At 32.6% G+C, this 22,322-nt stretch overlaps 2 protein-coding genes across 2 annotated transcripts; both read right to left on the bottom strand.

Annotated features, from left to right (window-relative positions):
- Nucleotides 1–5,056: 5,056 nt before the first annotated feature.
- Nucleotides 5,057–8,574, bottom strand: LOC145616732 (uncharacterized). Its single transcript, XM_081671475.1, has 4 exons — nucleotides 8,143–8,574; nucleotides 7,283–7,931; nucleotides 6,243–6,727; nucleotides 5,057–5,617 (listed from the first exon to the last, which is right to left on the bottom strand). The coding sequence occupies exons 1-4, from the start codon at nucleotides 8,572–8,574 to the stop codon at nucleotides 5,057–5,059; spliced, it is 2,127 nt and encodes a 708-aa protein (XP_081527601.1).
- Nucleotides 8,575–9,297: 723 nt separating this feature from the next.
- LOC145616734 (uncharacterized) lies at nucleotides 9,298–9,912 on the bottom strand. Its single transcript, XM_081671476.1, has 2 exons — nucleotides 9,411–9,912; nucleotides 9,298–9,302 (listed from the first exon to the last, which is right to left on the bottom strand). Exons 1-2 carry the CDS (start codon nucleotides 9,910–9,912, stop codon nucleotides 9,298–9,300), a joined length of 507 nt encoding a protein of 168 aa, XP_081527602.1.
- Nucleotides 9,913–22,322: the final 12,410 nt, after the last annotated feature.

The following is a 22,322-nucleotide window of genomic DNA, read 5'->3' on the forward strand; positions in this document are numbered from 1 at the left end:
TATGTTGGGTTGCTTAAAGTCGAGTCAATTTTTGACACTTATGTAGAGTATCGGATCAATTTCAAAAAAAATAATTTTCTTTTATTTTTGGTATAATCTAATTTCTTACAATAGTACGGAAAATAGTTGCATACGCTCTCGAAGTTATTAAGTGCATACAATATGATTAATTTATTATTACAAGATAATATTATCATCATTAACATGTATGTTTCATATACATGGAATGTTTTGTAGCAGTGTTGCTTCACATTGTTAAATGGTATATCTCTACTTAAATATGTTCGATCCATTGCAATATTAAAATATGTTTGAACAAATATCGTCTAAACTCTAAACCTTAATTACAAATCTTTGATTTGTGAGAACTTGACTCCATTTCTTGGTTTTGGGTTACAACATCCATTGTATTTATAAGTCATTGCTGCATACCAATTTTTGATTTTTGCACATAATAATTTTCAAGCAAATTGCAAAAACATCCAAATAAAATAATGTATAATATTTTGGAATGGAATAAGTAAGTTGATGACGAGGTATTTGCGGAATAGCAACATATATAAATGATGCTAAGAGAATAGGAGCAATGTTACACTGAAATTAAGTATATATTATTACTGAATTAGTTATGCTTGTTGTTAGTAACCATAATGATCCACAGACAAAATAAAACTGACAACATCATGGACAGATATCATAAAAACCTAAAAGCAGGTCTTTCAATTAAAACTAGTGTACCAATTATCAACGAGTCCAATAGGGATAGTAACCACGCACAAAAGTTGTTGTTATGTTAGGGTTGGTAATTTAAGTAGTGCACATCAGAAGCAAATTAAAGAGGTAGAGACTGATAAAATAATTTGCAGAAAGATAAAGGCAAACTAATTTAAGAGTAAAGAAATGAACACAATATGTAAAATGAAAAATTAAATTTTTTTTTTTTAAAAAAAACACAACGACGAGCACCAAATTAATCCACTATATGAAAAATAAGAGTGTACAATAACTCTTCTTGAAAGGGTGATTAGTACAGGTAAACTCCCAACATAAAAACTCACACACAAAGGAGTATTATATTACAAACAATAGGTAATAGTGGATTTATAGAGAAAGTAAATAGGTAGAAAATAAGGAGGTGAGATAAGTAGAAAGACTTGTGTATAGGTATAGTTTCTTGTGTGTGTATGTATCATGAATGAATGTCCATGATGAAGGAATTATGTCTTCGATAAGTGCAATTACTAGATATATCAAGGATCACTATTATGGAGATAATAAGTTCATTCTATTGGGGCGTCATCCTCTGTTGCTAGACTATGAGAGATGATCTTTGGGCTAGTCAAATGGTCCAAAGCCCTTTAGAATGGATCCTATATTGGTCACACACAAGGGTATTGGGTTAAGCAAGTAAGAGGCCCATTAATGGGCCTCATGAGCAATTAACTAATCATGAATTGGATTGGGCTAGCATAGTTAGATTGGAATTAGGTTTTGGGCTTTTGACATGGGCTCTTATTTAGAGATGAGATCTATAAATAAGATCCATGCCTAGGGTTTGTAAGAAGCAGTCATAATTCACACACTGTGAATTTTGACATCAATGCAACCAATCCCAAAACCCTAATCCTCTCTCCAACTCACGGCCCTCATCCTCCCCTCACGTCCGTACGGCCGGCCACCCCTTGGTGGCGCGTGTGGTGGTTATCGTGGTGGTTCTTGGTTAGTATGTCTCTCCTCTCCGTTGAAGGTTGATTGAAGCGTTCAGTCACGACTAACTAGCATTAGTGGAGGTCTTAATCTGTGCCTGTGGACCAAGTAGAGGAATCACGCTTGGGGTTCTTTATCTCCTTTTGTTCTTGCTCGATCGCACGTGGAATCACGCTTCAAAGGTACAATTATTTGTTCTTTATGTGTTATGCATTAGATCCTTGGATTAGGTACTGTATGAATATGATTCATGTTTATTTCCGCTGCGTAGTACCTATAAACTCCTACACATGACCTATATTTATAGTTGAAGATGGAGCATGGAAGAAAGGGCCGAAAGATTCTAGAAGCCTTTTCATCATTCTTGTATCCATGATATTCTAGAAAATTCACAAACTATGTTTCCAGATACTTTCAATGTAAAAAATTCTCTAGATCATTTTAGTGACTTGCATGATACAAGCTAGTAGAAGAATTTAAAGAAATAAGAAGCAATACTAACCATGTTACATGTATCCAAAAGCTTCTAACAAATTAGGGCTGGCAAAAGCTGACCCGACCCGACAACCCGACCCGAACCCAACCCGAAATAAATGGGTTTTGATAGAGATTTTCAACCCGTTTATGTAATTGGGTCAACCCGAACCCGACCTGAAGTTAAATGGGTCGGGTTCAGGTTGAAAATCCCAACCCGAAACCAACCCGCATAAACCCGTTTATTTAATTGGGTCGGTTTCAGGTTGGGTCAACCCGAACCCAACCCGCTTAACTTAAAACCCTCATTTTAAAATATGGGCCAAACCCAAATTATCTAACCCTAATTCCCTAAAGACCTAAAGTCCTAAACGGCTAAAACAATCCCCTCTTTCTCTCGCTGCTTTCTTTTACTCAAACTCTCTCTCTTCTCAGTTTCTCTCTCTTCTCTCCTCTCTTTTCTCTCTCTAACTCTTGAAGATTGAAATAAAACTGCTTGAACCCTGAAGATTGAAGCTTCATCTCGAACATTCTGAAGGTAATAATCATGGCCATGAAAGTCAACGATGATGTGGGGGATACTCCCAGCCCTCCACAAAGTGCACCAGAAAGTCCTGCTGTCATGGAGAGTCAAACCTGATTATGTTGTTAATTTCTTCTAAAATTAGTTGATGAAACTGTTACTATTATTTTGGACATGTATTTGGTTTTCTAGTTGAACTTTTATTTGCCTACTTGGAAGTATTTTGGACATGTAACTCTTGGAAATATTTTGGACTTGTTGGCTGGCTACTTTTCAAGTTATAGTTGCTGTTGTGAGTGTATGAAGTATGGACAATGCACTAATGCAGCAGGATTTTCTTGAATTATGTTGTTAAGTTATGTTTGCTTGAATAATGTGTTGAACTTGAAGTCTTGAATACTTGAATCTTACAGGTTAAAGAAATTAGTCAAATTACAGGTTAAAAAAATTACATTATAAAGAAATTAGTAAATTACAGGTTTTTATTTTTATTTTTTTTAATTAAAAAAAAAATCAGGTTTAGGCGGGTCGGGTTCAGATCGACCCGTTTATAATCAGGTCGGGTTCAGGTTGGTTTTTTTGACCTGTTTAAGTAAACAGGTCGGGTTCAGGTTGGGGGGTCCTGACCCGTTTATGTAAACAGGTCGACCTGAACCCGACCCGACCCGACCTGTTTGCCAGCCCTACTAACAAATACTCCATCAAATAGTGGGCCTACAATTTGGGCCAAACCCAACATGTGAAATGTTAGTTATTGTGGTAAGAAGAACAACTACTGTAGTCTTGCTTCTTACCACAATAACTAACATTGTACCATAAACACGGTAAATAATTTTGTACACCATGGATGGTAAATTGTTCTAGGAAAAATTACATATAGTATTAAAAAAAAATATTAACAATCAACTTCATTGCTTATCTTTAGTTTGTATATTAATTACCCGTAAATAATATCAATAGTTTGATTATTGTTTGGGTGCACGTAATACACTAAAAGTTGCTATCTCAGTCTACTTTTTATATACGAGGAAAATGATTATTATTTGTGACTTATTAATGGAATCCTTCATCAAATAATTACTAGAATCAACGTCAACATAACTTGTGACAATCAAATTAATTATTGTAATAAGTAGTATTAACCAATATGAGGAAATAACGTGTTAAGTTTTAAGTTTTTTTCTTATCCATCAATTTTATTAGAGGTGATAAAAAACGTTAAACTAGTCAAATTTAATGCATGCCGACGTGCGCATTATATCATTTATATATATGAATGTGATATCATATATGACGAGGTACAATTAAAACAAATTAACAACAAAAGAAATCAACAATGTAATATATACATTTAATTATTTTATCTATACATGTTTAACATTCTCTTATACATTTATCAACTACTTCCATGGAAAAAAACAACTTAGTTGATTAAAGTTTTGAAAGGTGATATTCAAGACTTGAGATTACACATATATCATTATGACCTTTTCTACTCAACTACTCCCGGTATGTTTTATCACACTAGTTATATTATACTTCGTAACAACTACCTTTTCTAAACTTGATTAGTTCTAAAAATATTAACTTTATTTTGTTTTGCTAATATATTATGTGTTAGATTGTCTTTTACAAGGTTCTGTTAGTATGCTTGTGTTTTTCTCACTAGATCGAGCTGATAAGATGTACATGCCTCTAAAATTTTAGTGTTAAATCGCTAAGTGAAGCATGGATGTTATTATTATTATTTTTAGTTAAGGGTTTTCTTCTTTAGATAATCGTCGTGCTGGAATTCTTGGAGGAATCCTACATCACTTTTCATGGCAGCAACATAGAGCTCCTTCATTTTCGTACTAACTCTAGCTATATTCTCCAATATGCATGCATGGCTAGCTAGCTTAATTTTTTTTTTTTTTTTTTTGACAGGAGCTAGCTTAATTAATCTATATACTTCGTATTGTTTATTAGAATTTGACTTATATTCATAATATCATATATATGATCTAGCTTATATATTAGGTGTTGAACTATGTAAATGTTGCACTGAAATTATTAAAGACTTTGAAGTCCATATTTTGTTTATTTTTTTTTTTTTTGTTTTTTTCTTTGATGAGTAGTAAGATAAATCAAACCATAGCACGTTACGACTAAAAAGCTTTGTCTAATAATTATTACATGAAGTTGACAAAATTATATTATATTGAGTAGGTATTATAGTGATCTTATATTGATTTGATCACTTGAAATTTATCCAAAGTAGTTGGGTTGAGGGGCTGAGCGAGCTTGCCATCCTTAATAAAAGTAATTTCTTGTATACTTGTGTTTATCCAGCTGTAATGCCTGTTGTAATCTTTATCGTTCATTTTTAAAAATACTCTTGATGATGATGATAAGCACATTGATGATGATATCTTTAAAAGGAATAAGCACATTGATGATGATATCTTTGTAAACTAGCAATATAAGCAAAGTGCATAGACCCAAAGTAACGTAAGCCATCCAGGCTTTAACCGGTAAGGTAGTTGCACACAAACCCACCATGAACGTAAAAAGAGTTGTGCAGAATGATGCTAGGACCAATGTTACACTGAAATCGAGTATCATCACTGAATTCTTCCTGTTGTTTGTAGCCATGATCCAAAGGAGACAACATAAAACCATCATTGATAAGCACATTGCTAATATATCTAATACCATAAAAACTTGAAACTCTATGCTTCCTATTAGAACGGGTGTCCCAATATTTTCGAGTAGCCCACCAGGAACGGTGAATGCTGTTGTGAATGTTATTGTCGTCAAAAGAGCCGCTATAATACCTATTGTGTTCACATAGGTTTTCATCTCTCTTGAAGGAATGCCCCATGTGCTAAGAACACCTATCATTTCTTTTTCATCCAGAATGCTCTTCTTGATCTGAATGATAAAGGCATTAGGTTCAGTTAATTACATGTATAGTATAACATATTGTAGTAACTTAGACAATTTCTATTGTACAATCGGTAATATGGTACAACCCAATACTACGAATGAGGTAATTGATGAATGAAGCTACATTATTGTCTAGACTCTAGACAATATGAATGACTTGACACCATGAAGTAATGAATAACTTGTCAAAAAAAAAAAAAGAAAGTAAAGAATAAGAACTCAATCAAGACAAGCGCATTGATCATGCATATAAACTTCCTTATTTTTTTTTAATTTTTAATTTTTTATAATTTGCAACAGTTTAACCAGCATATTTGCTAAGACAGTATACACATTAACTATGATATATTGTATATATTTTGATCATATAAATCTCAAAGTTTGATTTAGTAAAGATTATAAAACTTTGCATACGTTGAAACCAACCCACCAACTAACATCTTATACAATAACTAACCTTTATATATTTTTTTTATATATCATAAGATTTGTAGACAAAGCTCATATACGAATAATTTAAAAATCAAACTGTTGCAATTTTACTAAAAAAAACAGAGAAAGTATGATACTGTATATGTAAGGCAATACAACTAAAAAATGAAGCACTTACTTTGGAAGGAAGACTGGGCAATTCTGCTATCAGATCGTTGGGAGTTTTACCAGCTTTATTATGTATTTCTAGAAGTTTCGATACCCATTCAACCTTCACCTTAGACGACTTACGTTCTTCTTTCCAAAACTCAAGGAAAAACAGTACGAGATCGAACCGGTTATCGATGATTGCCAGATGCAATGGTGTGTTTCCATTTGAGTCCTTCATCTCTAACAGTTCTCTTAACTCCTTATCTTGAAAAAGGCGAGCAAAATAGTATTCTGATGGATGTTTTACAATGAGGTGCCCGTATGTTTGGCAATTTTCGTCACCGGATTTTGCTGCTTCCGGAGAAGCTTTGCATAACACTGCAGCCGCGGAATAGTTACCAGCTTTTATTGCTCTTAGTAAGGGTGTGAGGCCATTTTTGTCGAGCGAATAGGCCGCTTGGACATTAGCATCCACCATCGCCTTAATGTCTTCTCGATTAAATTGCTCTATGCCTTAAAACAAAATAATGATATCAAACTGCTTCTGTTACTAATTAGATGACACATTTTGATGTTTGATACTGTTTACAAACTTTTTTTTTACTAGGCTTTGTGATTTATAGATAAGAAAATATATAGTCATGTTATGTTAGATCTTGTTAAATCGATTATCTTATTGTATATTTTCAAAATATTAACTTTTAATATAATTTTTACTATAATTGATGATAATTGGGATAGTTACAAATGAATTCTTGTATAGACAAACATGATAAAATAAATATATCATTTAATTTAGAAAGAAGGAAGTATGAAACAACTAAGCTTACAATAAGAGGCCAGGGAAATTTGAATGTAAAAGAATAACGTACTACTTCTTTCTTGTTTGACTCATTTAATTTACTGAAAAGACATTATAAAAAAGTGTAAACATGTCAGTGTAAGATATCGATTTTTTTTCCAAAATTGAAATTAAGTAATTATATTGTGAAAATATTAGAATCAAGACACCCAAAATGAAAAATGAGACCAACATTATGAAATGAACCAAGTGTTTTATGTACTTACCTACTGGACGGCTAGCGAATAGATGAAGAGGCGTCTCTTTATTTTTATTAACCACACTAACCGATTTCTGATCATACGTTAACAATAATTTCACCAAATTAATGTTATTATTCGATTTGAGCGCTTCATGGAGAGCCGTATTACCATCCTCATTTTGCACCAACCATGGTGAGTCGAAACGAACCCCCTTAACGCTAGCCTCGTTTTCAAGTTTAAGGATACACTGATTGCACTTCTCTAGTAACAATGGCAAAAGATTTGATCGCCACAACGTCGAATAAACATAATCGAGGTTACCATCACTATCATCATTTTGCGCGTTATCTTGATCTTTTGAAGCAACATAGATTGTGGTATCAGGATGATTTCGCACAAGGATATGAATCGGAGTGTCCCCTTTACTGTCCGTTTGACGAATAAGTGATGGAAAGGTTTCAAGTGCTTCTTCAACGAAGTTCACGAAGTCGTCTAGCATTACACGACTTTCCTTCTTAATCAACATTATTCTATGAAGGATGTTTTTTCCCTTTGAATCTTGTGAGAGTAAGAAATCCATTCCTAATTTGCTCATTCTTTCCCTTAGAATGATTATGTTTGCTTTGTCTGTTGCTTCAATTTCTTCCCTCGTCAAAATTCGTTTTCTTAGCATCTGCATCATTATTAATTAAAGACTTAATTATAGCTTTCTACTATCTCTGTTTCATACATATTTTTATGACAGTACTTCTGCTTCATATTATATGCAACTTTGGAATATTTTATATCTCATAAATAATGGTTAAAATATAAAATGTGTCAGTCAAACTGATACTTAGATTTGTTTTGAAACAGGGGGAGTAACAATACTGAATATTTCATACCTGAAGCACATCTTGTTGTTGTATGGCAGATGCCGCTGAGACACCCTCCATATTATTGATGTTGAGTTTGGCCGAGGATTCAAGTAAAAAACGCACCATATTTATGTCCATATTCTTCGCAGCAATATGTAACGGTGTATTTCCATTGTGATCTTGATGATTCCTCAAGGCATACATCTCCTTACGATTAAGCAAATTTAATGTTTCGTGGTAGGTTGGGATTTCATTTACCAAAAGATGTAAGATGGACTTGCCGGTATTATCACACACCTCCGCAGATTGCGGACAATTATCAAGTATTAACTTTATAAACTGTAGATTATAAGGTGTGATAAGGGTTGCTACTCTATGAAGAGGAGTCAATCCTTTTGCATCAGGAAAACACGTAACGTTACTCGCTTTCTCAACAAGAAGTTTTATCATAACTGACATATCTTCTTGCGGTGCTGATCTGATTGTTAGAGCTGCTCCGCCTTCGTTGAGTGGTTGTTGCACTCTAGCCATTATTGATTCACTCACAGCTTGATTAACACAAATAAGAGCACACAACACATATTAGCTTTAGAAGAGTTTGACTTTAATTTTTTTCTTAGTTCAGTTCAATTCATTTCAAATCTAATCAACTTTAATTCATTTCAAATCAATTTAGTTCAAATTCATTTAGTCCTTACAGACATATTCACTAAATGATACAAAAGTGAGCACAATACTTAACAAATGAGGGAGTCAACAACATATACTGTATCGATAAGCATAGATCCAATATAAATTATACTTCCAATATTTTGGCTTATCTTTAAAAGGTAGGTTGATTGATTATTTAACTAATATAAGTAATACAGAGTAGCATATTATTAGTAGGCCTGGGTTACTATTACTTTTGGTTCACTAAAGTGAGTCATGATTGAAATGGACTAAGGCCTAAGGGACATGTCATGTATAAGTTGATCTTTCTTAAAATGAGACTCATGCATAATTTGATTCACATGTTGTGTCATGGCAACAGAATCTGTTAACAATTGTTTTTAGAGATTTTGTTGATTGGTTAAAGTTGAGTGAAGTGACATGCAAATAAATCTTTTATAAAATGGAACCTTTATAATAATTTTTAGATAATTTGTTGATTGGTTAAAAATGAGTGAGTTGACATGCAGATCAATCTGTCATGCTTACGCTAACTTTTAAAAATGATATACAAATACACACCCTATGATTGTGCCTTGTATTCAATCAATAATAAATAAATAAAAGTAGAATAAGTAACTTACTATAATTAACATGTTGTTTGATTGCAAGATGAAGTGGTGCTTCCTTTGACTTATTGACAATACAAGCCAAAGAAGGATCTTTCTCCAACAAAAATCTTCCAATATTGACATTCTCATGGATAATTGCAACATGAAGAGGAGTATTACCTCTTAAGTTTTGGACTTTCCATGGTTTCTCACCTACATACTCTTCAATCCTCTCTTCTATATAATCATAAAGTAAGCTCATTATTAATAAATTGCCTACCTCAGCAGCAATATGAAGAGGGTTGTTTTCTTTGGAATTCCCACAAATTACCTCACTAATTGTAAATTTTTCTAGACATGCTTCTATGAAATCATGTTGTTCATGTCTAATTGCTATGTGAATGATGTTATTTTTTTCGTAGGTTTTCCTAAGTAAATACTCATTACCCTTTCCTTCTCCAAGGAACTCTACATCACCATTCGCGGCTGCCAAGTAGAGCTCCTTCCCCATTTCTACTGCCTCTGAAGTTGCCATGGTTTCTTATTATTTTTCAAACTCGTCGTAATTTTGTTGTGTTCTTTTAGGTTGCTCTATTTGTTTATTGATGAAGACAATTTATAGACTCCAATCTTGTAGGAGTAAGAAAATAAGTGTAAAAAATAGAATTAATTAAAGACTCAAAATTTACGTACATGTTATTGATTACAACAACCGATTAATTGGATAACAAGCAAGCCAAGCTAAATTATGTTACTAATAGTTGCAAGAATAGTATACATACTGTAGTATTGTTAACTAAATGATTAATTGACAAGCTAAAATTAAATAGAATATTTTATTAGTAAATAGTTTGTTGATTATTTAAAATTAAAAGCAGTGGTTATTGCTAAAAGCACAACAACGAAAAAAAAAAAACATGAATAATGGAGTCTAACTTGTTAGCCCCCAAAGTCACTACTTGTAAGTTGTATTTTACATGTGTGATGAGTTGTGTTAAGAAAGTTATTATATACATACTCAATCTGTCCCATAATATATTCTGTTTTCCTGGAGATCCAAAATATTGTTTCTGTCTCCATTTTTAGATAGTAGGTAAAGACTCTTATACCCTTATTTTTATAACTTTATTTATTATACTTTCTAATTTACCTTTAAATTTTGCACATGTTTTTATATTTTTTTCCATCACTTTCTCTCTCTAAGTTATGTCTATGATTGTACTTTTCACTTTTATTAATGTACTTTATCCACTTTTTCCTTCTATTTCTTAAACACCATGAAAAAACACAAACAAAAACTATATTATGGGACGGAGGGACTACATACTCTAGAAGTTTTAACTTAACAACTTTTGTCAATAATAAAAAAAAAATGTAAATACTTATCTACGGACAAATACTCCCTTCATCTTAAAAAGTGTCATCTCATTCAACATAATAGATTTCTTAAAAAAAAAAAAAAATAAATAAATAAAAAATAAAAAAAAAAGTCAAACCATGATTAAGTTTAAGAAACAAAAAAAAACAGTACTTTCTACTTTTACGAGACTCTTTAACTTCTACTCGTATATATTACTCAGAAAAATACAATAATGTGAAAACTTGTTAGATTAAATTTATATTTTTTTTTTAGAAATGTTAGATTAAATTTATATAATTTAAAAAATACATCAACTTTTGTCTAATAAATTTAATTATTTACTATAGAAAAAAATATAGGTTGAGTACATATATTGACAATCATGACATGCAAACCTCACAACAGTCACAAGTATTTAAAAAGGATTGCTCAAATCAAAATGACATGACGAAAGGCAAAAGGGTCAGCATGATGTAATACACACCTTCACATACAAGTAAAGTAGATTAATTAAACCAACATCTCCCTCAATCGTTGCATACATTATTCAATATTCATACATGATCCAAATAAATCTCACTTGATAAAAATTGGTAATTTAGTAATCACTTAGTCAACTTCATCTTCTTAACAAAAATTATTGCGGGAGTATTGATATTAAATCATAGAGCTTTGAGCCAATGCGGATCGGACTTCGTGAGCCCTAGACAAAGTCTGGCTAAGTCTTTTTTATTATGGTAAAAGTCAAAGATACTAGATCATGCGATGGAACTAGTATTATTGGAGCCGCATGATTAGATTGAGGAAATTGACTATAGTATACAACGTCATACTGTAATATATTACTGAGCATTAAAGTAATACTTCCTCAGTCTCATAATATAATTTTTATTTTGTTTTTTTCACAATATTTAAGAAATGAGGGGAGATGTAGAAAAAATTCATTAAAAGTAGAAAAAAGTTGGACAAAAGTTAAACAAAAGTATAAGGAAAGTGGATAATTTAAGGGGGAAAAAAGTGAAAAAGCACAATTATAGACAAAAGTTAGAGAGAGAAAGTGGAAAAAAAAGTATAATGTAAGAAGATAATGTAAGAGTAAATTAGAAAATTCAATGAATAAAGTTAAAAAAAAATGAGGGCAAAATAATCTTTAAATACTATCTAAATATAAAAACAGGAATAACATTTCGGGTCTCTAAAATAGAAAAGCAGAAACTATATTGTGGGATGGAGGGAGTACAATTTTCAAATTAAGGCAAACTTTTATTAAATTATTAAGATACAGGTTAAATACGACTCATGATGCACTACAATATAATCAAGTACATACATTTCACTAAATTTAGTGTTCTCTTCACCTAAATTATATTTATCTCAAAATATCCCATCTTATTAGTTTTAAACTTTATTAATCTGTAGGTAAGAATAATACTCGTAAACATTAAGAAGATCGAGAGATGATGTGTATCTATGTGTATGAACAGAGATGTAGTGAAAGTTTGAAATTTAAAACGTTAAACTTGTTATAAAAACAAAGAAAGTACTTCCTTTGTATATTTTTTTTTTTAAACAAGTACTCTCTTTGTATGAATATTTTTTATTTGCTCCATTTGCACTTTTTGCATTATTTATATAACGGACTAATATTTATAATTTATACATAAGAAAAAATATAGTCTTGTGGCTACTTTAGAATCATCACAATATATAAATATTTGATTTATATTTATTATAATTTATACTAATTGATAGTTGAATATATTATTGATCAAATATTTGCATCAGCATATGTACTCGAATTAATGAAGAAAGTAATAAAATTCAAAGGGAGTATATAATATGACAGACTTAATCAGTACAGTTGGCTTTGGCACAAATAGACAAGACCTTTGTGGTTGGGGGATAAATGACTGATTAGCTCCTCAACTAGACTACATAATTAACTATTACAAGAATTTCTTAAACTAATATGGAGTATCAAATACAGCGGTTTATCTTATTACTCCTTATATAATTAATGATCCGAGTAATAAACAATTCGGACTTAAAAAAAGTCTTATAATTAATTAATTTTAATTAGTGTAACATTTAGAGTCGACGGTTCAATTCACTCCTACAAGAATGGATCTTGTGTATAAATAATTTATTGCAACGTAATAATTATAGTACTCAAAAATCCCATAAACAAAAAGTCAAAAGTTTAGAGAAATTTGATCAATGGAAAACACAGAAATCGTAGTAGTAGAAATGGAGAAGGAGCTCTATATTGCCGCGAAGAAGGGTGATGTAAAGTTTCTTCAACAAGTACAGTGCGACGACGAGTATCTTAAGAGGAAAACCCATGATGATAATAACATCTTTCATGTAGCGATTCGACACGAAAAAAAAGAGTTTGTAGAAGCATGTCTTAGGAAATTTCCCAATGAAATTGAGTTAATTTGTGAGAAAAACAACAAAGGAAACACCTCTCTTCATGTCGCCGGCGAGGTCGGAAATTTTGAAATAGTCGACTTGATATATAATCACTTAGAGGAGAGGATTAAAGGCCAAGGGTATAGAGGTATTGAGAAGCCATGGAGAGTCCAAAACTCAAGAGGCAACACTCCTCTTCATGTTGCACTTATCCATGATAATGTTAATATTGCAATGTTTTTGTTGGAGAAGGATCCTTATTTGGCTCGAATTGTTAACAACTCAAAGGAAGCACCCCTTCATCTTGCAATCAAGCAACAAGTTTATTATTGTAAGTTACGTTGCTTATTCTCTCTATTTTTTTCCTTTTTTTTTTTCTCTTTGAATTGGATAAGCATGGCCTAGTTGTGTTGACTTTATTTTATGTTTGTATGTATTTTTCTTTAATTAATAACTAGTTTTTGGATCCGGAAAATGTCTCGGGTCATTATATGTGGAGACTGAGACACATTAAAAAACACGTTTTAATTGTGACTATTTTTCTTATTTAAATTTATTATTAATTTTGTCATTTGCTACATATTAATATTTTGCATTTTTAAAGCATCATAAGGTATGATATAGGTTGATGGTAAAACAAATTATTTTACAATTAGAGATTGTATGTTCGAATCTTGTGTGTAATATGCAATGGAAAATATGTGGAGGAGAGCGTCATGTGGCACGTATAAGTTGTTTAGAACGCTTTTGGTTTGACATGACCTTACCTAAGAGAAAAAAAAATGTTTTGCATTTTTGCAATGTAACCGTTTGGATATTGATGTGTTTCTAACTATCTACGATATTCATTCTTGACTACATCTATGTTTGACTTTCATACGTCAATTTTAGGGGTTTTTTTTGTTGGTCAAACATATTAAAACTAATTTTTCTTCTTTGAAAATTCATTTATTGGAAATTAATTTTTTTGAAAATTCTAAAATATTAGTATTTTATGGAAGAAAAATGAATTTTTTAAAAAGAAAAATTATTTTAAATATAGTTGACCAACAAAAAAAATAAAATTAAAAAATAGGCCATTTCATTGGATTTTGATTTTTTACTGGTAAAAGTAGCTTATATTAAAGGCAATCTTTTTATTGTTGTTTAGAGAGTTACAAGGATGACAGGTACGAATCGATTCCAAAACCATTTGGAATTAAATCAAAGGAAGCTCTAACCATCTAAATTATTACTCACTCTCGAACCTAAACTAAAATTAATGGTAGTTGATAGTTTTTCTATATTTGAGTAAAATTAATTTGTTTATTAGAGATAATAAGCCATGAATAAGTATTTTACTAAACACTCATATATACTTAATTTTATATCTTTAGAGCTAACCATTATTACTTAAAAAATCATCCCGAAATTATTAATAGAAATGAGTAAGTATTATGTTCATTCCCTTCACTTAGGGCCTGTTCACATTTACTTAATTTCAGTTCAGTTCAGTTCAGTTCCAATCAGTTCAGTTCAGCTTCAATTAGTTTAGTTTAGTTCAGCTCTTAATTTCCCTCTCGCATAAAATATTCATTTCAGCTCAATTCAGTTCAGTTCAGCTCTAATCAGTTCAGTTTAGTTCAGCTCCAATCAGCTCAGTTCAGCTCAGTTCAATAAATGTGAATGGACCCTTAATATAATGTGTTCTAGATCTAGCTTAGTTTGAACTTGTTAAAGTTTGATCCAGCCCAATTACTTGAGTACTTCCTATTTTAAGATTAATTGTAACCAGCAGTAAAAATAGTTATAAGATCAACTATAGTAACTACTATGAGTAGTTCATAATTAATTAAGTACTCCATTTTCTTAGTGAAGCCTTTCTAACTTCATTTGTGTAATTGTTGTCATACTAGCTGAGAGTAAATCAATAATGGCTAGCATAAGACAGTCAATCAACGAAGGAGGAGGAGGAGGAGCTTTAACAATTAAATCAGCACCCGAAGAAGATATGTCGAAAATGATAAAACTTCTTGTTCTAAAAGCAAGCTATGTTACATGTTGGCTTGATGAACAAGGCTCAACTCCTCTTCATAGAGTGGCATCGCTCGTTGCACCTTATAACATACAGTTAACAAAATTCATACTTGAACATTGTCCTCACTCGGCGGAGATCTGTGATAAAAATGGCAAGTCCATCTTACATCTTTTGATAAATAAAATCCCAAACTACCAAGAAGCTAAGAACTTGTTTAGTCATGAAGAAATATATGCCTTGAGGAATTACCAGGATAACCAAGGAAATACTCCATTACATATTGCTGCAAAGAATATGGATAAAAATGTAATGCGAGTGTTACTTGAATCCTCGACGAAGTTGTACATCTATAATACTGAAGGTGTCTCTGCAGCTTCCTTGATTCAACAAGAAGATATGCTTCAGGTATGTAGCTAATTTAATTATCTCCTCTGTTTTTTATGGGAAATTCATGGTGAGAAACGAAATTTGTTTCTCGTGGGGACATTTTTGTGAATAAATCAACAACTTTTTCATTATTGTGGGCTCTACAGTTGAATAAAGTTGTTGGTTTATTCAACGAAAATGCCATGTGAGAAACAAAATTTGTTTCTCACCATGAGAAACTGGGGCATCCTCGTTTTTTATTTTTCACAAATTTTTGTATGCGGCTGGCCACATGGTGCGGCAGGGATTACTTGTATGGTGTTACTATAGGTGTTACTTGTTTCTGGGGTTACTTGTATGGGTGTTACTGGTTTTGTCAGGGGTTACTTGTAGGTGTTACTTGTAGGTGTTACCTGTATTCTGGGGTTACTTGTATGGGTGTTACTGGTTTTGGTCAGGGGTTACTTGTAGGTATTACTTGTATTATGGGGTTACTTGTATACGTGTTACTAGTTTTGGTCAGGGGTTACTTGTAGGGTGTTACTAGTTTGGTACGAGATTTTGATCTAGGGTTACTCAACCCATTCAAGTGTTCCATACAAGTAACCCCAGAATACAAGTAACTCCAGAATTGAAACAAGTAACCCAGAATACAATTTTTTTTTTCAAGAGTTACTTGTACGATGTTACTGATTTTGGTCAGGGGTTACTTGTAGGGTGTTACTAATTTTGGTCGGGGTTACTTGTAGGGTGTTACTGGTTTGGTATAGGGCATACGTACAAGCAACCCTTGAACAAGTAACTCATATAAGTAACCTTGAATAAATAACTCATACAAGTAACCCATGCATACAATTAGCAACCCTTAAATAAGCTAGTAACTCATATAAGTAACCCTTGAATAATTAATCATACAAGTAACTCTTGAATTAACTCATACAAGTAACCCCTGAATAAGTAATCCATACAAGTAACCCCTTAAAAAAAACAAATAACCCATAAAAAATACAAGTAATCAGTAACTCCTGAAAAAAAATAAAACAAGTAACCCCTGAATAAGTAATCCATATAAATAACTCTTGAAAAAAAAATTATAAGTAACCCTTAAATAAGTAATCATACAAGTAACTCCTGAAAAAAAAAATACAAGTAACACCTGAAAAATACAAGTAACCTTGACAATACCAGTAACTCCCATTATTTTTGCTGATTTGGCAGCAGGCCACATGGTGTGGCCTGCTGCACCAAAAAGGCACTGTTTATTTTTTATTTTTCTTTAAATAAGCACAACACTTGTGGACTTCTATGCTTGTCAAAGTAGACCACTAATATCTTTAACCATTATTTAGTAAAAATAGTAGTTAGGGTATTAATTATGAGATATAAAATATTCTAAAGTTGCAACTAATACTTAACGAAGCATAAACTATCCGTTCATTAAAAATCACAAAAGTCTAATTGTTGCACTTTAAAAAAAAAAGGAAGCATGTTGAATACTCCTTGTACTTCTATAGATTAATCTATGGCAATAAAAATTTATATTATTGTCGCTATAATTGATGCAGCTTCTATGGAGAAGAAAATTGACAGTGGATGAAATGGATGCAGCAGACAAAGCTAACATACCCTTTCTAAGGGACAAAATGGAAAACTTAGGAATAGATTTTTTACTTTCACAAGGTCCAAAGGGAAGAAATATCATTCATAGAATGATGGTGTTTAAGAAGAATAGTCTTCTAAAGCCAGATTTATTTGTGAATTTCATTGAAGAAGCTCTTGGAAGGTTTCCATCAATTATTAGTCAAACAGATGGTAAAGGTGACACTCCGATTCATGTCCTTGTGCAAAATCATTCTGATACCGCGATTAAAGTTCCTCCAAGAGTAGAAGATAACGCGCAACATAATAATAGTACTGATGGTAACCCCAGTAACACTAAAAATTATGTAGTCTCCACACTTTGGGAATCAGGCCTTATGCCATCTTTACTAGAGAAATGTCATCGACGTATCCTTAAATTTGAATACGAGGCAAGTGTCAAGGGAAGTATTGAGTCGCCATGGTTGTTGCGGAATATGGAAGGTAATAATGCTCTTCATGAAGCAATCAAATCAAAAAATAGCATTGAATTGGTGAAACTATTGTTGAAGTACAATAGTAGCTCACTTAGTGCAATCAACAATAACAAAGAGACACCTCTTCATCTGTTTGCTAGCCATCCCATTGGTAAGTTCTCTTGAGCACATTTTTTTTTTTCTTTTTTTTACAAACATAACATATACAAAGTATAGTTTTAACATACATGATCCGTCTTAAAGTGTTTTCTATGGAAGTATATTAGAATCAGAAGCTCTAACCACTTAAGCTATCTCCAATCTCTTTAGGATTCTGTCTTTGTTGTATTGTAAATTTGTATGGATTAGTGCGTGGGTTAAGCTATCTTTGTTTTGCATATACTCCATCCGTCCCATAATATAGTTCTTGTTTGTGTTTTATTGGAGTTAGTATATTAAATGACCTGGATTGAATACAAGTTTATTATACTCATAGAAAATTTGTCAAACAGGATATTTTAGATGGTCTCTTTTGTGAGAAAGGTGACCACAATAGGGACCTTTAAGTGATTTGAGGTTGTGAGGTAGGACCTGATTAAATTTTCAGACAAGTTAACCCTGAAATCTATCATTGACCATCACCTATGTGTCATGTGACTCGCTTAAAAAAATCTCTCCTTAAATTTTTTGCCAGGATTTCCCCCAAAATCCAATTGAACACTATCAAAACCCTTCCCTTACATTCTCTCTAACCCCAATTAGGACTTTTTTCACAAAAGAGACCACATAAAAAGTCCTATTTTATACAGTTTCCAATATTCTAGCTTTTCCCCTTGAACTCATCGATCTCTATTATAATTTCAACAATTAATATGTTTGTTAACTCATAGAGCAAATTACACAAGAAGACTTAGATGAAATTGTGGGCACAAATTATGAAGCAGCCAAATCAAAAGATCAAGATGGTCTCACCCCCTTACTAAGAGCATTTAAAGCTGGTAACTACGAAGTAGCCGCAATGCTATGCTATGCATCTCCAAAAGCAGCAGTAATCGGTGACTCGAATGACCAGACTTACGGGCACTTGCTTGTAAAAGATCGACCAGAAAACTACTTCTCCCGCCTATTTCAAGATAAGGAGTTAAGAGGTCTTTAGAATTGAAGGACAAAAACGGAAACACACCGTTGCATCTGGTAATCATAGAAGAGCGTTTTGACTTTGTAAGAGTTTTCCTTAACTTTTGGAAAGATGAACGCAAGTCATCGAAGGATGAAAATCAATGGCTATTAAATCTTTTAGAAATATCAAACGTAGCTGGTGTAACCCCCGGCGACCTAATTGGAGAACTACCAAATCTTCCTAACGACGTAAGTCCTACTAAATTACGTTATAATTGAATTATATGTTGTATATATATATATATATATATATATATATATATATATATATATATATATATATATATATATACTTCCTCCGTTCATTTTTGGTTGTAATAGTTTGATTTAAAAGCTCACAGTTTGGCCTGTTCACTTTTATTTAATTTCAGTTCAGTTCAGCTCTAATCAGTTCAGTTCAGTTCAGCTCCAATCAGTTCAGTTCAGTTCAGCTCCTAATTTCCCTCTCTTATAAAATATTTATCTCAGTTCAGTTCAGTACAGCTCCAATCAGTTCAGTTCAGTTCAGTTTGGCTCCTAATTTCCCTCTCTCATAAAATATTTATCTCAGTTTAGTTCAGTACAGCTCCAATCAGTTCAATTCAGTTTAGTTTAGTTCGAATCAATTCAGTTCAGTTTAGTTCGAATCAATTCAGTTCAGTTCAGCTCAATTCAGTAAATGTGAATATGTTGCAGCTAAAAAGAAACAGATGGAGTGAAGAATTATGTCATATTCGAAAGTCATCAACTCTTACTAACGTTTATTTTTCTTACCATTATTCTTCAGATTGAAAAATTCATTATGGATGATACTAGAATGATGGGTATACGTAGCGCATGGGGCATTCCTAAGAAGCAGTTGAATAGCTACATGAACTCGATGAATGTCATAGCTGCTCTTTTGACAACAATAACATTCACAGCAGCATTTCAAGTTCCGGGTGGACTAGTCCAAGATAAAGGGACTCCTCAAATGATAGGAGACATAGCATTTCAAGTGTTTATGATCGCGGATGTACTAGCAATGTGCCTATCAATGATGGTCTTATTCTGTCTCCTTTGGATCATGGCGACTAACAATAAGCGCAATTCAGTGATGATACAGGACTTCAGTGTATCGTTACTCATTGTAGCATTCTTTGCAACTCTTTTGGCTTTCATGACGGGAGTCTATGCGACAACATATAATGTTAAACGTTGGATTGCAATTGCCACTTTGATAATATGCTCTTTGCTTTTGGTGCTCGTGCAAAGGTGCATCGTCCTCAAGCTGTTCATTCCTATTAGTAAAGCAATACTTATATTTGATAGGATGGTTTTGTACCCAGCTACAAAATCATTCATTGAACGTGTTAAATCTAATGTATCATCTATCAGAGGCCGCAAAGTTCCAGACATAGAGAGTAGCGTTAAATGATGATTCCCCTAAAATTGGGAGGGAAGCTCTTACCACGTGAGGTATTTAGTAGCAGCAAATGCTTTGATTGTTTGTTTGTTTTTACCTTACTATATAATTTGCCATTTTTTTAGTAGTTCTTCCTCATCACATTTTTTTCGTTTAATTGGAACGTGTAGGGGAAATACCGAAAAATGTATGGTATTCTAAGAGAGGAGAGAAATAGGGAAAGATAGAAAGAAAATTCCATGTAATGAGGTGTGAGATAGAGAGTCCAGTTAATTTACTACCTTCCCAAAAGTTATGATTAAAAGAAAACCGATGAAGTTTTTGTTTCTTTTCACATCTTTTACAAAAATTACTAATCCACTCTATGTACTGCAATATTTAATTCCTTAACCAAATTTCATTTGCAAAACATATAAGATACACTTATAAATAAAAGGAGTAGCAATGATTATCACAAAGATTTTTATTTGTTTATATTAATTAGTAATTCCCTATTCTTAAAAGCATTTGCATCATGTACTCTCATACACTCATGTACTGATGTACTTGAGGGTAGGGGATTGGAGTTACACAAGCTTTTGTTCAATATTCGACAAGGAGAGCACAACATGTCAACATCTATCATGTAATGTGTCATGCATATGTGTCTTACCAACCATGAAATGACTTCATATAATTATATAGAGAAAATATTTGTAACGAAAGAAAAAAAGTTACAAGTCTCATGACACAACAATCAACTGCGAATATCAATTGAACATTTAGGTAACCTTTAACTAAAGGTATATACACCGTATAATTACTAACATCTTCACAATACATCATGATCAATTATTTTATGAGGTCCTTTTATTTGGACACATTATCATCTAATTAATATAACTGCTATCTTTCATTTTCCGTCAAATAAATAAATAAATAAAAATAAAACACACGTCTTATTGATGGAAAAAAAAAGTAATGGTCGATTACAATTGATACATGTCTTCATAAACCTATAATTATCTAAACAATATTATCCAGGGAACCTTGACGAGAGAGATGTTGAAAACCAAGTCTAGGACTAATGAGGTTTATTTTTGCAGGTAGTTTACCTGAAAATCTCATAAACTTTCGTTCACAAATTACAGTTGCATTTTTAGAATAATAAAGCACCACCATAAGCAACGAGCACAAACCCAAAGTAACGTAAGCCATCCAAGCTTTAACTTCTAAGGTAGTTGCACATAAACCCGTCATGAATGTCAAAAGAGTTGTGAAGAATGATGCCAGAACCAAGCCTACGCTGAAATCGAGTATCATCACCGAGTTCTTCCTGTTGTTTGTAGCCATGATCCAAAGGAGACAGCATAAAACCATCATCGATAAGCACATTGCTAATACGTCCAATATCATAAAAGCCTGAAACGCTATCTTTTCTATCAAAACTGGTGTTCCAACATCTTGAATGAATCCACCAGGAACTGTGAATGCTGTTGTGAATGTTATCGTCGTTAAAAGAGCTGCTATAATACCTATTGTGTTCACATAGGTTGTCATCTCTCTTGAAGGAATACCCCATTTGCTAAGAACACCTATCATTTTCTTTTCTTCTAGAATCCTTTTCTCAATCTGAACAATAGTCAATCAATCAGTCAGTCAATCAGAGCCTTAATCCCATGAGTTGGGTCAGCTAAATGAATCAAAAGTGATTATTTCGTATAATCATTCACAAAAAATTGTACAAGGCAAACTAGACTCCAATAAAGCAATTCAATTCTAATAAAGGTGATAATTTAGCTAAGAATTGGAGTATGTACTTACATCACGTGGAAGATTAGGTGATTCTGCTAGTAGATCATTGGGAGATTTGCCAATTTTGTTTGGTTTTTCCAGAATATCGACTATCCATTGATCATCACCATTACGTTCATCTTTCCAAAAGTGAAGAAAATCGCGTACTAGATCAAAACGATTATCCATAACTGCCAGATGCAATGGTGTGTTACCGTCTTTGTCCTTCAATGTCAACAGCTTTCTTAATTCCACATCTTTAAAAAGACGTGAGAAATAGTAAACTGATGGATGTTTTACAAGCAAGTGCCCATATGTCTGGCAATTTGCCTCGTCACCAGCTTCCGCTGCTTTTGGAGAAGCTTTACATAGCACTGCAGCTGCAGCATGGTTACCGGCT

Source organism: Chenopodium album, chromosome 26 (genome assembly GCF_948465745.1).
Source record: "Chenopodium album chromosome 26, dcCheAlbu1.1, whole genome shotgun sequence".
Lineage (NCBI taxonomy): Eukaryota > Viridiplantae > Streptophyta > Magnoliopsida > Caryophyllales > Amaranthaceae > Chenopodium > Chenopodium album.

Excerpts from the sequence above, each read along its gene's own strand:
- LOC145616732 (XM_081671475.1), bottom strand. The coding sequence starts at position 8,574 with ATGTCAGTTATGATAAAACTTCTTGTTGAGAAAGCGAGTAACGTTACG. Across the intron at positions 6,728-7,282 it reads ATTCGCTAGCCGTCCAGTAG|GCATAGAGCAATTTAATCGA; the intron begins GTAAGTACATAA and ends TTTTGTTTTAAG. Across the intron at positions 5,618-6,242 it reads TGCCCAGTCTTCCTTCCAAA|ATCAAGAAGAGCATTCTGGA; the intron begins GTAAGTGCTTCA and ends TTTATCATTCAG.
- LOC145616734 (XM_081671476.1), bottom strand. The coding sequence starts at position 9,912 with ATGGCAACTTCAGAGGCAGTAGAAATGGGGAAGGAGCTCTACTTGGCA.